Source organism: Rhododendron vialii, chromosome 7a (assembly GCF_030253575.1).
Source record: "Rhododendron vialii isolate Sample 1 chromosome 7a, ASM3025357v1".
NCBI classification, from domain to species: domain Eukaryota; kingdom Viridiplantae; phylum Streptophyta; class Magnoliopsida; order Ericales; family Ericaceae; genus Rhododendron; species Rhododendron vialii.
Window position 1 is genome coordinate 1250174 of NC_080563.1, and position 13202 is coordinate 1263375.

At 38.8% G+C, this 13202-nt stretch overlaps 2 protein-coding genes across 3 annotated transcripts; both read left to right on the plus strand.

Annotated features, from left to right (window-relative positions):
• Positions 1–214: 214 nt before the first annotated feature.
• LOC131333313 (uncharacterized) lies at positions 215–2800 on the plus strand. 2 transcript variants are annotated; one of them, XM_058367772.1, is made up of 5 exons: positions 215–683; positions 1657–1811; positions 1978–2044; positions 2303–2354; positions 2439–2800. In XM_058367772.1, the coding sequence occupies exons 1-5, from the start codon at positions 329–331 to the stop codon at positions 2530–2532; spliced, it is 723 nt and encodes a 240-aa protein (XP_058223755.1). In that variant the 5' UTR covers positions 215–328; the 3' UTR covers positions 2533–2800. The 2 variants fall into 2 exon arrangements, with proteins under 2 accessions (XP_058223755.1, XP_058223756.1); XM_058367773.1 differs by having other exon boundaries at positions 310–666.
• An 856-nt stretch (positions 2801–3656) lies between these two features.
• LOC131333314 (small ribosomal subunit protein eS10z-like) lies at positions 3657–6557 on the plus strand. The gene is made up of 5 exons (XM_058367774.1): positions 3657–3789; positions 3918–3966; positions 4507–4792; positions 5620–5752; positions 6246–6557. Exons 1-5 carry the CDS (start codon positions 3787–3789, stop codon positions 6327–6329), a joined length of 555 nt encoding a protein of 184 aa, XP_058223757.1. The 5' UTR covers positions 3657–3786; the 3' UTR covers positions 6330–6557.
• Positions 6558–13202: the final 6645 nt, after the last annotated feature.

Below are 13202 nucleotides of genomic sequence, written 5' to 3' on the forward strand. Positions count from 1 at the left end.
TTGATGAGAGGAATTGGAAAAGTAAAAAAATTTGATCGAAATTCATAATTTTTTGAATAAAAACAAAAATAAGTCAAAAATACAAATTTTTTAAACTCATTTTTGTTTTTTTTTAAAATATTATGAGTTTCAATAAATTTTTTATACTTTTCAATTTTTTTTTCGAGACGAATCAACAAGTGAACAAGAAATCACGTATCAACGAAGCCTTTTTGCCCAAACCAAAATGTGCAAACGAATGGTTGCCATTCCTTCGAGCCAAAAGATATTTAACTAACCACCAACAATCGTTCTCTCTCTCTCTCTCTCTCTGCGTGTGTTGTCTCTCATGGCCACCGCACTCTCATTTCCTTGTGCCACTCCCACCCTCCGCTCACGCCACCGCCACCCCATTTTCCGGCCCAATACCCACGGCAGAGTCTACAAACTCCGGTGCAGTGGAGAGAATTCAACAAGCAACTCATCCACTAAACCCGACACCGAACCTCAAAATGTTCTGCTCAAGATGGCCTGGTATAGTTCTGAGCTGCTCGGAATAGCCGCGTCTTTCTTCCGATCACCGTTGAGTGTCGGAACTTCCGGTGAGGGTCTCGAGCTCTCCGTTGATGGGTCGGGCGCAATTGATCGGGCCGTCGTTGTGGAGACCATTAAAGAGGACTTCCAAAGGTCATATTTCGTCACAGGTTTATTTTTACCACAAGCCTAACTGAGTTAGCTGTTTCCGGTATTCAATGAGTTCTTAGAAATATCGAGTTGTTTCCTGCAGTAAATAAGTTGTAGATACGTATGTGAGTAAAAAAGTTGTTACTGTGAACAACCTCCTAAAATCTCAAAACCTGTTAATTAGTGTCAACAATATAGTAAAAAGACGTACGTTTTTTCACCAAAAACTTAGTGGAAATGCCCCTAGAAAATGAAGTTTTTCGAATTTTCCTTTTCTTTTCTTTTGCTTGGGTTTCAAGTGTTCTTATGTCGGCACAGAACCCTTTTGGTGATAATTTTACTTAAGTCGGCTACCAATAGAGAGTCAATTAGGAAACGGATGAATTATTTAGCACCTGGTGATAATCATACCCATCGAAAACTAAGAAGAGAAGTAAATATCAAATGTCATTCAAGTTGAAACAATCTTGTCTTCCCCAAGTCACATTGAAGTAGATGATTGAAGTTTCAAATTGTAAGAGATGATTTCTTTTGGCTGGTGACCTGTCCAAGGCTCAACCTCTCTGGGCTGCCCTTAGGCGGGCACCTCTCCAAAGTGCAAAGAGGTCACCAACCTAGGCCATAGGCCTTGTTGATCGCCCATAGACCCCGTCCAGGTAAGTATTGGTGACCTGTCCATGGGCAGTCACCACAAAAAGTGTATTTACAGGTTGTCCATAGGGCATACTATTAGTATGATACTATGCAGGGACACAGGCACAATATGATACTATCTAGTATCTTCTATACGAAAACAAGCAAATATAATGGCAAGTACCATGCATGAGGTATTCAATAAATTCAACGTAAGGCTTAGGAGAAGTGTTTTCCGCAAATATTCCATCCGAAGAATTCTACTTAGCAGTTAGCAAATATAGTTCTTTCTGTCTTCATGCACGATCTGTACCTGATTCCCGGTGCATTGAATGAATGATTTCTTATTATACTGTTTAGGCAACCTGACCCTTGATGCGTATGAGGAGGATTGTGAATTTGCTGATCCAGCAGGTTCTTTCAGAGGGCTTCGACGTTTCAAGAGGAATTGTACTAATTTTGGCTCTCTCGTTGATAAGTCAGATATGAAACTCATGAAGTGGGAGGATTTAGAGGTAGGTAAGCAACTAACATAGAATAATTTCCTCCAAGGCCTAATGCATATGTATCAGATGAGCCGATCAACTAGAGTAGATCCAAAGGAAGGTTGATGAATATCACCTGTCTTCATTAAAGTTGTTTTTTTCCCCTGATCTTGACATATGATCACATTGACTACAGGATAAGGGAATTGGACATTGGCGCTTTAGTTGTGTATTGTCCTTTCCTTGGAAGCCTATTCTTTCGGGTACATTTCTCTTCTGCTACTAAGAAAAGTTGTGTAACCATTATTGCTTTTAGACACCTATAACCATCTGAACCAAAACAACATTTTCTTCAGACTTGTTCCTTTATAGAACTTACCTAGCCATAAAAGTCAGAAGGCAACTAGTCGTCCAAATAATCGGTCATATTTTCGTCTCTCATTACAAGAGAGCAAGCTATTATGGAAATACACATTGCGGTCTGCGTTCATGTATGCTGAACATGTTGAGTTCTGTTGCAGCTACTGGGTACACAGAATACTATTTTGATGCACAAACTGGAAAAGTATGCAGGTAACCTGTAACCATTTTTATGCTTCTTTCCTTCTCTTCCACTCTAACTTTGGAATTCATTTAGCTCTCTCCCCGATCTTTCAGGCATGTGGAGCACTGGAATGTCCCTAAGATGGCCCTATTTAAGCAAATTCTGAGGCCCAGCCGAGGGTTGAAGAAAACAAGGCCAACACCATAGCCTTACAGGGATCGCAAATATGACTGATACTGTACATAATCCTGTGTTCACGTTGAGGGAAATAGTCGAGTTAGTTTTGATGCTACAAATATCTAGTTGTACTTGAGCGAAGTTCTCTGTCAAAGTAAAGTCATAGAGTACGACAATTTCTTCGAACTGCCTTTTGATCTCTCCCAAGTCCGTAAGTACTTGTCAAAAATCCGTAAGTATTTTGTATTCTTGTATTGCAGGATCCCCTTTTGTGGAATATATAATTGAATTATGAACAGCAGCAGCTCTCTGCAAAAGAAAGTTTGTTTCAACTTTCAATAACCAGCTTACCTCGATCTCAGTTTGCCCTTGTGTGAATTCTACGTTTGAAGTTGGTTTTGTAGTACTGTATCTCTTAGATTTGGTTTTAGCTTTTAATTGCACTGTGTAGCAATGGATGACATAAGGCAATTATGGTTACAAAGTACTTTAATTTTCATTTCCCGTGGGGCATGTACAAATTGGATGGGTCTGACATGGTGGACTACGGAAGCTGTTGAGCCTTCAATTTGAGAACTCAAACAGTGGGAAAATTATTATTTGCGTAGTGCTGCAAGGGCCTCTACCACCACACATTTACGTGGAGCCCAAGACTAAGTGTATGGACTCCACGTGAATGCGTGGTGGTAGAAGTTCATAGAGCTTTCAGGTGACGGTGCTCCTAATCACTTAGAACAATGGTTACTAATATGTATGCTTATGGAAGTAATGCCCTCACCTTTGGGCGATGGATAAGGAATGACCCAAACGAATAACTCTTACAAATTTTTTATTGTGATCAAGGAAAATGTTTGGGACACAGATATTTAGATATAAGTTTATGTTTAGAGCTATTCGATGCGCATGAGTCTCGTGTGTATCAGATGGGACCTACGTGCATCGAATGATTACTGCACATATTTATATGTAGTAGTGTTTGAACATTGGTGTCCGTGACATGTTTGGACTATGTTAGACGCAACGTCAGTAAGTTCAGGGACAAAATGAATCAGATAAGTAGTTGAGGGACCAACTAAACAGAACAGAGATAGTTTAGGGGCAGAAACGCATTCACCTTCATATTTACGAAAAACAAACGACGACGTCTTCATGCTATAGTAGTTTCCCTTAAAGAGAGATACACGATCTAGGGTTTTGCTATTCGGCAGCAAAAGGCAAAGCGAGAGAGAGGATAGAGAGGGCTTGCATTTTCTTGTGGCCGTCAGTCTCCTTCCCACCTCAGCAATGGTAGATCTCTCTCTCTCTCTCTCTCACTTCATCTTCCCTCGCCATATTATACTTCTATCTACATGTATGCGTATACAGATACTTGTATCAGTATTTGATACTCGTCTTACTTCTTCGGTTTTGTGCAGATTATTTCAGAGAAGAATCGCAGAGAGATCTCCAAGTACCTCTTTCAAGGTCCTCACTCCTCTCCCCTTTTTTCATATTATCAACTGAACCGTAGAGCTTTCCATGTTATGAAATTTGATTGTCTTTTTATATGCACCTCCTAAGACAACCCCAAAATAGATTGATTCGAAAAAATTCTCCTTACTCCTTTAACTTTCTAGTCACTAAATAGGATTCATTTATTAAGTTTACTAGATCGAAAATTTATCGCATTCAAACATGTATAGACCCAATTTCACATTCAGTAAAAACTTCAAATTGATATTTCTCAAGTGCTTTGGTCCTATTATGAACTGCATCGCAAAGAGATTTCCGTATTATGAATTTGATTGTCTTCAATTATTAGTACGCCTTATGATGTAGTTATCTACCTCCTAAGTCAATCCCGTGATAGATTGTTTTGAAAAAATTCTCGAAACTCCTTTATTTTTCTAGTCACAAAATATGATTCATTCGTTAAGTTTTCTAGATCGAATTGTTGTCGCATTTAAAGATGTATGGACATATGGACCCAATTTCACATTCGATGAAAATTTATGATACATGTAGAGGGTGTGTGCTATGCAAAGAAAGATTACAACCTCGCGAAGCACCCAGAGATCGATGTGCCGAACCTACAGGTAATCAAGCTGATGCAGAGCTTCAAATCCAAGGAGTACGTGAGGGAGACCTTTGCCTGGATGCATTACTACTGGTACTTGACCAACGATGGCATTGAGTTTCTGAGAACCTATCTCAATTTGCCATCCGAGATTGTTCCCAACACTCTGAAGAGAGCTGCCCGCCCTCCTCCTGCTGGCGGCCGCTTTGGCGGCCCTCCCGGTGATCGCCCACGGTAATACGCGATATATTAGTAATTGTTTCCTTGTTGCTTTGATCAAATTGAATAGCTTCTCGTTGGGGAATATAGTGATGAGATTACTGTTTTGGCTTGTGGTTGGTAGTTTAAGCTGTCAGCATCGTGTTGAATGGTTACGTGGTTTGGGCTTTCTAGTATAGTACCTAGTTGCTGACTTTTTTTTTAAAATTAATCTGACTAGTTGCTAACTCAGTGCTGATATTTGGGCTATGAGACTTGTGATTGTGTATTGTATGTTGTTTTTGTGTTTGATGAGCATGGGAAATCTATGAGTTCGAGAAATAAATGGTTTATATGGAATTCGTTGTGTTATAGCAGAGGCAATTTTCCTTTATCTTACATGGAGTCGGGTAGCAAGTGTTGGGTGCGAGTATTTGTCTAGTTGTCGAATTCTTTTAGTTTTTATGTCAAGAGAACGGGGATGCGGACACATAATCATTGTGGTTTATATATTTATTTTTCTAGGCTAACAATGTTGCATAAAGCATTTCATACACATCATAGATGTATGCAGTGGTCGCATGAAACTCAGAAGTGGGAAATTTTTCTTAAAGGTGAACTGTGAATGTCTTACTAGTCTGTGAGACACATATCCTGTACCCTTACCCAAGTGCCAAATGCTACTTCTCACATGCAAAAGAGTCTGTATTACTTGGCTTCATAGGATATGACATGGATTCTTAATATCTATTTTGGCAGTCATTCCATCTCTAGCGATATACCCATTGCATACTTCTTTTTTGGGTTATTGGGTTCTCAGTTTTTTTGCATTTGTTTTATGTTTCATATTGTGGAATTGGCAGTGGTCCACCTAGGGCTGAAGGTGATAGGCCAAGATTTAATGATCGTGAGGGTTACCGTGGAGGTGCAAGAGCCCCCACTGGGGAGTATGCTGACAAGGGAGGAGCTCCAGCTGAATACCAACCTGCTTTTAGGGTAATCTCTCTTTAATTTGTTTTTGCTTTCCATACTGTAATACTAAATGTGTTTAGGTATGAAATACCTACGTAATAGGTTAACATGCATGAACGGAACGTCATTTGAGAACCATCAGTTCTGCTTCCCTTAGAGGAAATCTATGGCACCATGTTGTGGACCCAGGAGCCATTTTATGTAGGTCTCTTGTCATTATGATTTAACTTCTAATATAACCTATATTTAGAGAATCTGGGAAGTATTTTGGGAATATTCAAGGGATATACGGAAATTGAAGGGGGCCATTTTCTTCCTCAGTTGGATGGGGTGGCAGTGTGGCATTAAAAAAACTTTTGACTTTACCTCCATTCTAAAACTTTTTGGTAACTTTTGACTTTACCTCCATTCTAGAACTTTTTGGTAGAAAAGAGCATTTTCAAGGTGTAATTGGCTTATGAACTAGGCTTGTGATTTTTTTTTATTTAACTAAATTTTCTTGAGATGCATATTGCAGGGTACTGGAGGAAGATCTGGGTTCGGCCGTGGTGGCGGCGGTGGCAGTTTTGGTGCTGGGCCTGCTGGTGGAAGTTTCGAGTAAAGAAGATGGATGGTGTATTGAAGCTCTCCGGAAGAGACTCTGGAAGCTTGAATGCTGTACTACTTCAGGACACCATCTCTGTTCTTTTTGATTGTTGAGCAAAGTTATTAGTATGTGATTTTAAATGGGCTAGCCTGCTTGTTCAGTTTAAATTTTGACAGATATGATGATTTTGGTTGAACTTCATTTTCTACAACTACTAATATTTATGTTTGTGGATTTTACGTTGCTGGGTTCTTGCTAGTGATCCTAGTTTAAGCTATTCATTCTTACTTTCTTGCCTAAACCCACAAAATCTACGTGACAGTAGGCAGATTTGCAATGGCAGGAGCTTCAGTTGTTGCAACAAGTACTAGTATGAGTGTAGTTCAAATTATCCTCGCTGGATGGAATCGATGCTTTTGAGTTCAATTTTGATCTAAATATAGTGTTCTAATACTGGCCTTAACATGCATCAGAGTCTAGGAAGGAGGAACCCAATTTGGGATTCCTTACTCGTTGCTTCAGAATTGTTTTCCCTAGCAATCACATGTAGGCAGCATCCTTGTGTAGTCTTGTGCTGGTCGAATGCAGAAAAGCAGTTAGGAAATATGATTAAAACCGAGAAATGTACACAAGGATGGATCCTGTCCAGTCTTTACCGACCAGTTTCGTTCAGTTTTTGCGTCGGGGCCATCCCAGTTCTGGCCGGCTCAGATTTGTTCAGGTAAATTTTTATTATAAAATATCCAAAACACGAGACCAAAATGAGCAACTCTACATGTTCCTTCTATTAAACAGATTCCGGGATAGAGCTCCAGATTGGTCACTAGACTCACTACCGTCATTCGCTAAGCAATACCCATTATGATTAACCCCTCTTGGGTTCTTGTAAACTTATTGTTTTTCGTTTTGTGTGTTTTGTTTATTTTTTTTTAAATTTTATTAGATTTGCGTTATATTTTTTTACTTTTTTGATTTGTCTCGTCAAGATGAACGATTTAACACTAATAATTATGACGAAAAGTTAATAAAAAACTTACGAAAATAAAAATACCGAAATAAGTTCTGGACAAATAAAAATGCAGTGTGTTTCCAGATTTGGTAGGGGTGAAAGAAAAACTGATGAACTTGGTTTTCGGTCGGGGTAAGGGTGGGTTTGGTCGGCTTTGGTTTGGACCGAATGAAACCGATCAATTTTCGGTTCGGTCTCGGTTACTTGAAAATTTCTTCAGACCGAACTGAACGATATACCCTAGAACCATACCAAATTGGACCTATCAATCAAAGTTGTCCTATCTTAAACCCAAAAAAAAAAATCAAATCTCAGCCATCCATCTCAATCTTAACTGTCCATTTCAACCTTTAACGCCAGACTGAAAACCCCGAAAAAAACTGACCAGACTGAAGTACTGAACCATCCCGAATCAATGTCGGTCGATTGTTTTTTTTCTATTGGGGTCGGTTTCGTGCTACATTACCCCGAACCGATCTGTTCGTTCGGTCCCGAACACCCCAAAAACCGAACCGACCGATTTTCACCCCTATTAATATTTGGAATACCAATTCACCAAGCAATTGATGAATCCATACCAAATACTCTCATCGTGTTTGATGCTATGCGTCTAGTCACGTTCCTTTCCTCTGCAAACTGCTCAGTTCTCATATATGCTTCCAAAACATTCCTCCTCTCCCACACCCAAAGGAAAAAAAAGGCGAAAATTTCTCTCTTGATGTTCGTTTCTTAATTTCTTTCAAATTCTAATCGGATTATTAGTGATCTTTCCTCTATATATCCCTTGAAAACTCAATTCTCCTCCAAGTTTCACCAATGCAAAATCCAATGGGTCAGTATAATTCTTCTTCCTCTCTCGTCTCTTTTTTCGGTAAGCTTTGTCTCTCGTCTTGTTCCTCTCAAAATCTGCATCTATCGAGTCTTCCATGCCTTGCCGAGTATATGTAGAAGCTGTTGTCGGTATGATTATATATCCCTCTCTCTCTCTCTCTACCTCATCTTGATTTGATCAACATGCCACTCTTGAATGGATGGGATAGTGGGGCAGTGGTTATGGTAGGTGATTTTTAACTGATTATCATTTTGCCCATAATAGTTATTTAATGGCGTGTTTAGAGTAGTTATAAATACTTCATTTTTGATGGGGCAGCTACGGAAGTCACTTTTGTGGCAGGGCTTCAAAAATTGGTCATACCAAAATCACATCTTCCTTTATAATATTAAAATAGATTGTATTTAGAAATGGATTGAAATGGCCCTTTTTTTTTTTGCACCAAAAATAAAAAGAAGAACCATCACGATTCCCTTAAGAAAAATTTGTAAAAATGGTTATAACAAGGAACTCGAGATTACCATGCGGTCACGCAATTATGCAACTGGTGAATCGGTTCGTATTAAACACACAAATAAATAACCGTGTCTATCCTGTCTTGCCGTGATACTTTTATGCTAGACTCTTTAAACATTTGAGGTGGCCCATTTTAATTTATTCCCTTAGTGACCTAAGCCTATCGATCTCAGATCGCAATTCTAATACTACAATTGAAAAGTTCTACATTGCTCTCCTCTTTAATTGCTTGGTAGGATCATTCTTTACTTAATCTTATTCATCGATTGTTAAGTCTTGGCAATCATTCTTCCTAAATTAATTTAATAAGAGCAATTATTGGTATGGACTCTTCTTTCAGTCATGTTTTTAATCTTTTTTTAACTCTAGTAATTTCCAAATGATTGATTGAGCATTTAAAAGGAAGAAAAAAAACACTTCACCAGTTCACCATCTCTCTCTCTCTCTCTCTCTCTCCAATATTATACGTTTCTTCACACTGGAATAAATGTCAATGTTCGACTTCGTGAACAACGAGTTCTCAAAGCCAACCTCAATATTCGGACTCAACCTATGGCTCCTGATACCACTCACCGCGGGAGCTCTAACCGTCCTCATCCTAATGCTCCTCTCTCTCCTATTGCCGCTGCCGCCGCTGCAAGCTCACCAAACTCACCGCACCGAGTCACCCCCTGGAGGTCCAGATTAAAGTCGAGAAGGCGGAGAACGGGGTCTTATTGGGCTCCGGTCGGACGCTGTCGACCGGAGAGAGTAAGGCGTCTGTCGGCGGAGGACCAGTTGCATCTAGGTAAGGACGGACCCAATGACGCATGAACTTAGGCGATCACCCCCCATTCACGTTTTATATTGCTAGTAGATATTATGGGAGTTTTTTTTTCTCAAGAATTTTAAGCTTTGTAATTTCGTTCTGCTGATAAACGAATCAAATTGCTCGAGTTTGACTTCGCGTTCGCTAGTTTAAGATTGGTTTGCTACATAACCAAAGCTAGACCATTCTCGCTGAAAGGCGTGTCAAGTTGTTTTTACTCACGATTGCATTAGAAGAGTGAGCAAACTCAAGAGGCTCACATAGTACGTCCCGTGTTGTTTCATGACAATGGTCTGAAAAAATTCAAAGTTGTTCTATGTTTCTTTAAGGATCGCTATTGCCAAACAATTCGTGTGGGTTTATTGATTTGGTTGTTTTCATCAAACAGCTCCGACGCAGTTATATCTAGAGTTGTGGTCGAGAGTTATGTATAGACCTAAGGATTGTTGAATCAACTATGATCACAAATTGTATTCTTTTTATCACCTTCTTCCTCCTCTTGTGGAAGAAAGGCTGCAGTAGATGAATTGATAATAAAGAATGCTGAAACAAACTAAAGGCCCGTTCTGCTAAAGAAAATAAGTGTTTAATTTTACTTGTTTTTTTGAATTAAAAAATTAAAATGATGTATTATGAGAGAATAACCTGTCTCGTAACGGACTAATTATGGATTGCCTCAAAGCAGTCCATAAATAATACCTCCTGAGCCAGATTAAATCATTCCAATAGTGAAAAGGGGCAAAATAATCCAGGTGTCAAGTTTCTTGCCAAACCAAGGCAAAAACGTCCAATCAAGCCCTCATCCGCTTGCCTTATCCATCATCCAATCATGCCCTAATCCTTGTGAATACAAATGTAGTTCAATCTATACTTTCATCAGGAGCATTTTCTCTCTATTTTTTGCTTTCATTTTTCCTATCTTTCTGTTTTCTTTTTTTTAATACAAAAGGGTAAGAAAAATAATTCCACTTACCACCTTCACTAGGAAATTGTTGACTAGGGAGAGGTACGAGGATTGAGGACCCTCTTAAACACACACCCTATGCGACTGATCGGTTTTGGATTAAATTAATGCACTAATTAAAATAAACAAACAAGTCTATCATGTCTTAACTTACTGGGAAAAAAAAATCCTTCATGTCTTGAATCGTAATACTTTTATTCTAGACTATATTATTTTGATACCAACTGCTTTTCGTGGATGTTGATTTCCTTGGCCGGCTTAGATGGATTACTTGAGATGACCCACTTTTATTCCTCTAGTGACCTAAGCCTGTCTGTTACAGGTGACAAACATTTCTTAAATGTCTTAATTTTAAATTGAAAATCTTGAAAAGGTCTACATTGTTGTCGTTCCATTGCTTGGCTGGATCATTCTGATTTAATCTTATTTATTGATTTTTACTTTCGTTATTTCATTTGTTCTTTAGATAATTTTTCATTAAATAAGTAAACGAATTAAGTTGACATAATTAAGAATAACCGGAAAAAAAGGACTTTGCCGTCCTAGGCTACAATTCACTCTTTTGAACATTAAGATTAAGTTTGGCCTAATTTATTCATTTTTGTTTTATCATTCTAAACTTTTGGCAATGTTGCACAACTTTCTAACATTATTTATTCAACAAAATAAAAAAATATGACCTAAATTTTTTTTTAAATAATTAAAGACAAAAAATCTCGCTAAAGACATACAAATATTTCAAGTTATTTTTGTCTTTAAGGAGTTTTTAAATTTAAATTACGATAAATACTTAGTTCACAAAATTTAATACAAAACTAGTAATAAATTTTTGTATCTGGTAAATTTAGCCTAATTTATTTCTTTAAATATTTTGTTTTTGTTAATTTTGAATAAAATTTTTAATCATTTATTCATCAGAAATTAAAACTAAAGAAAAACTATACCCGAACATTCCAAAAATTCATTAAAGAAAAACATAGTATGTAGTAAAATTCTAGTAATATTCAACGTCATGTTTTTATCTTTTTCAACTGTAGTAATTTCATTTTCCCGAAAAGGGGTATGGAATTGCCAAATGATTCAACTTTTCAAAAGGAGAAAAAGAAAAAAAACACTTCACCAATTCACTAACTCTTCTCTCTCTCTCTCTCTCCCTCTGTCTCGCGCCAAAATAAAAGAAACTCACTCTCTGTCCATACTCCAGACTCCAGTCCGACCTCTCTCTCTCTCTCCAATATTCTCTCTCTCTCTCTCTCTCTCTCTCTCTCTCTCTCTCCCCAATATTATACTAACGTTTCTTCACACTCTAATAAAGGTCAATGTTCGACTCCGTGAACAACGAGTTCTCAAAACCAACCCCAATTTTCGGACTCAACCTATGGCTCCTGATAGCGCTCATCCCCGCAGCTCTAACCGTCCTCATCCTATTGCTCTTCTTTCTCTCTTCTTGTCGCTGCGGTTGTCGCTTCCGCCGCTTCAAGCCCCCCGCACCTAATCACCCCCGGGAGGTCCAGAATCTCCAGATTAAAGTCGAGAAGGCGGAGCACGGGGTTTTATTGGGCTCCAATCGGATGCCGTCAAGCGGAGAGAGTAAAGCGCCTGTCGGCGGAGGACCATTGCCTCCTCCGGTGGAGGCGTTGCATCAAGGTAAGGACGGACTCAATGGCGCATGAACTTTGGCGACATTCACGTTTTAAATTTCTATTAGAATTATGGGAGTTTTTTTTTTTTTTTTCCCTAGAATTTTTAAGCTTTATAGCTGTAATTCTGTCCGGCTGATAAACGAATCAAATTGCTCGAGTTTAAGTTCGTGCTCGCTTCTGAAAAAATCCATGTTGTTATATGAGGCATCAAAGGAAAGCCGAAGGCATGGGCTTCGGGCTTCTTGCTTCTTGCTTAACCAAGATGATGGAACTCTTTTTGGGTAAATTATCAATTAAACCAAGGGTGCTTATTCAAAGATTAATAAAATTTTCTTTACCGTTAAAAAAACAAAAACAAAGGGTGATGTTGTGAACCTAAAGTTTTTGATAATTTTCCAACAGAAATATGGTAGAAACCAATACGATAGAGGTTAAAATTTTGCCCTTCTGTTTGTATGGTTATCCTGACTGTTTTGCCAATTTTTTTCTTGTTCGATTTATAAGTCCATTTTTTTTTGCCAAAAGTTTCCAAATTTAATTGATAACCAAGAACATCAAACGGCATATTCTTTCTTGAAGAATGAGAGAATAGCCAACTAGGCGGATAGGCTCCGACAAGAGAAAACTTACACCTCAAACTCTTTACAAAAGCCACCGAGGTACAATACTTCACACAAAACTCACAACACCACCATCAGAGAAAGAAAAACACACTACACCCAAAAAAAGAAAAAACACACTACACCCAAAAGGGTTAGGAAGACCCTTGAAGGAAAGAAACATCCGCAAGCAAGACATTACAGCAGAAAACTAGAAAGAAAAAGAAAACCACCGGTGGTGCCGGATCAAACAACCCAACATTCCCTTCTCCAAATCAACTCTAGATCGGACCTTATTCTCCAACCTCTTGACTCCGGACTCTGCAACCCGATCTCCCTGGTCGCCGAAACATTTACAGCAAGGTGTCGCGGATGGATCTAGAAGGGGTCCCTGCTGCGGACGGCTTCGGTTGAAGCAATCTCGGAGCTTCGGGATGTCGGGGAAGAGGTCGCGCATGAGGATCTTTTCGATGGCGGCGACGGAGGCAGCCAGAGGGAGGCAAGACAGAGAGTAGAC

Coding starts and splice junctions, on each gene's coding strand:
- LOC131333313 (XM_058367772.1), top strand. CDS start 329: ATGGCCACCGCACTCTCATTTCCTTGTGCCACTCCCACCCTCCGCTCA. Junction 1,812..1,977: donor TGAAGTGGGAGGATTTAGAG/GTAGGTAAGCAA, acceptor CATTGACTACAG/GATAAGGGAATTGGACATTG. Junction 2,355..2,438: donor CAAACTGGAAAAGTATGCAG/GTAACCTGTAAC, acceptor CCGATCTTTCAG/GCATGTGGAGCACTGGAATG.
- LOC131333314 (XM_058367774.1), top strand. Junction 3,967..4,506: donor CTCCAAGTACCTCTTTCAAG/GTCCTCACTCCT, acceptor TGATACATGTAG/AGGGTGTGTGCTATGCAAAG. Junction 5,753..6,245: donor AATACCAACCTGCTTTTAGG/GTAATCTCTCTT, acceptor TGCATATTGCAG/GGTACTGGAGGAAGATCTGG.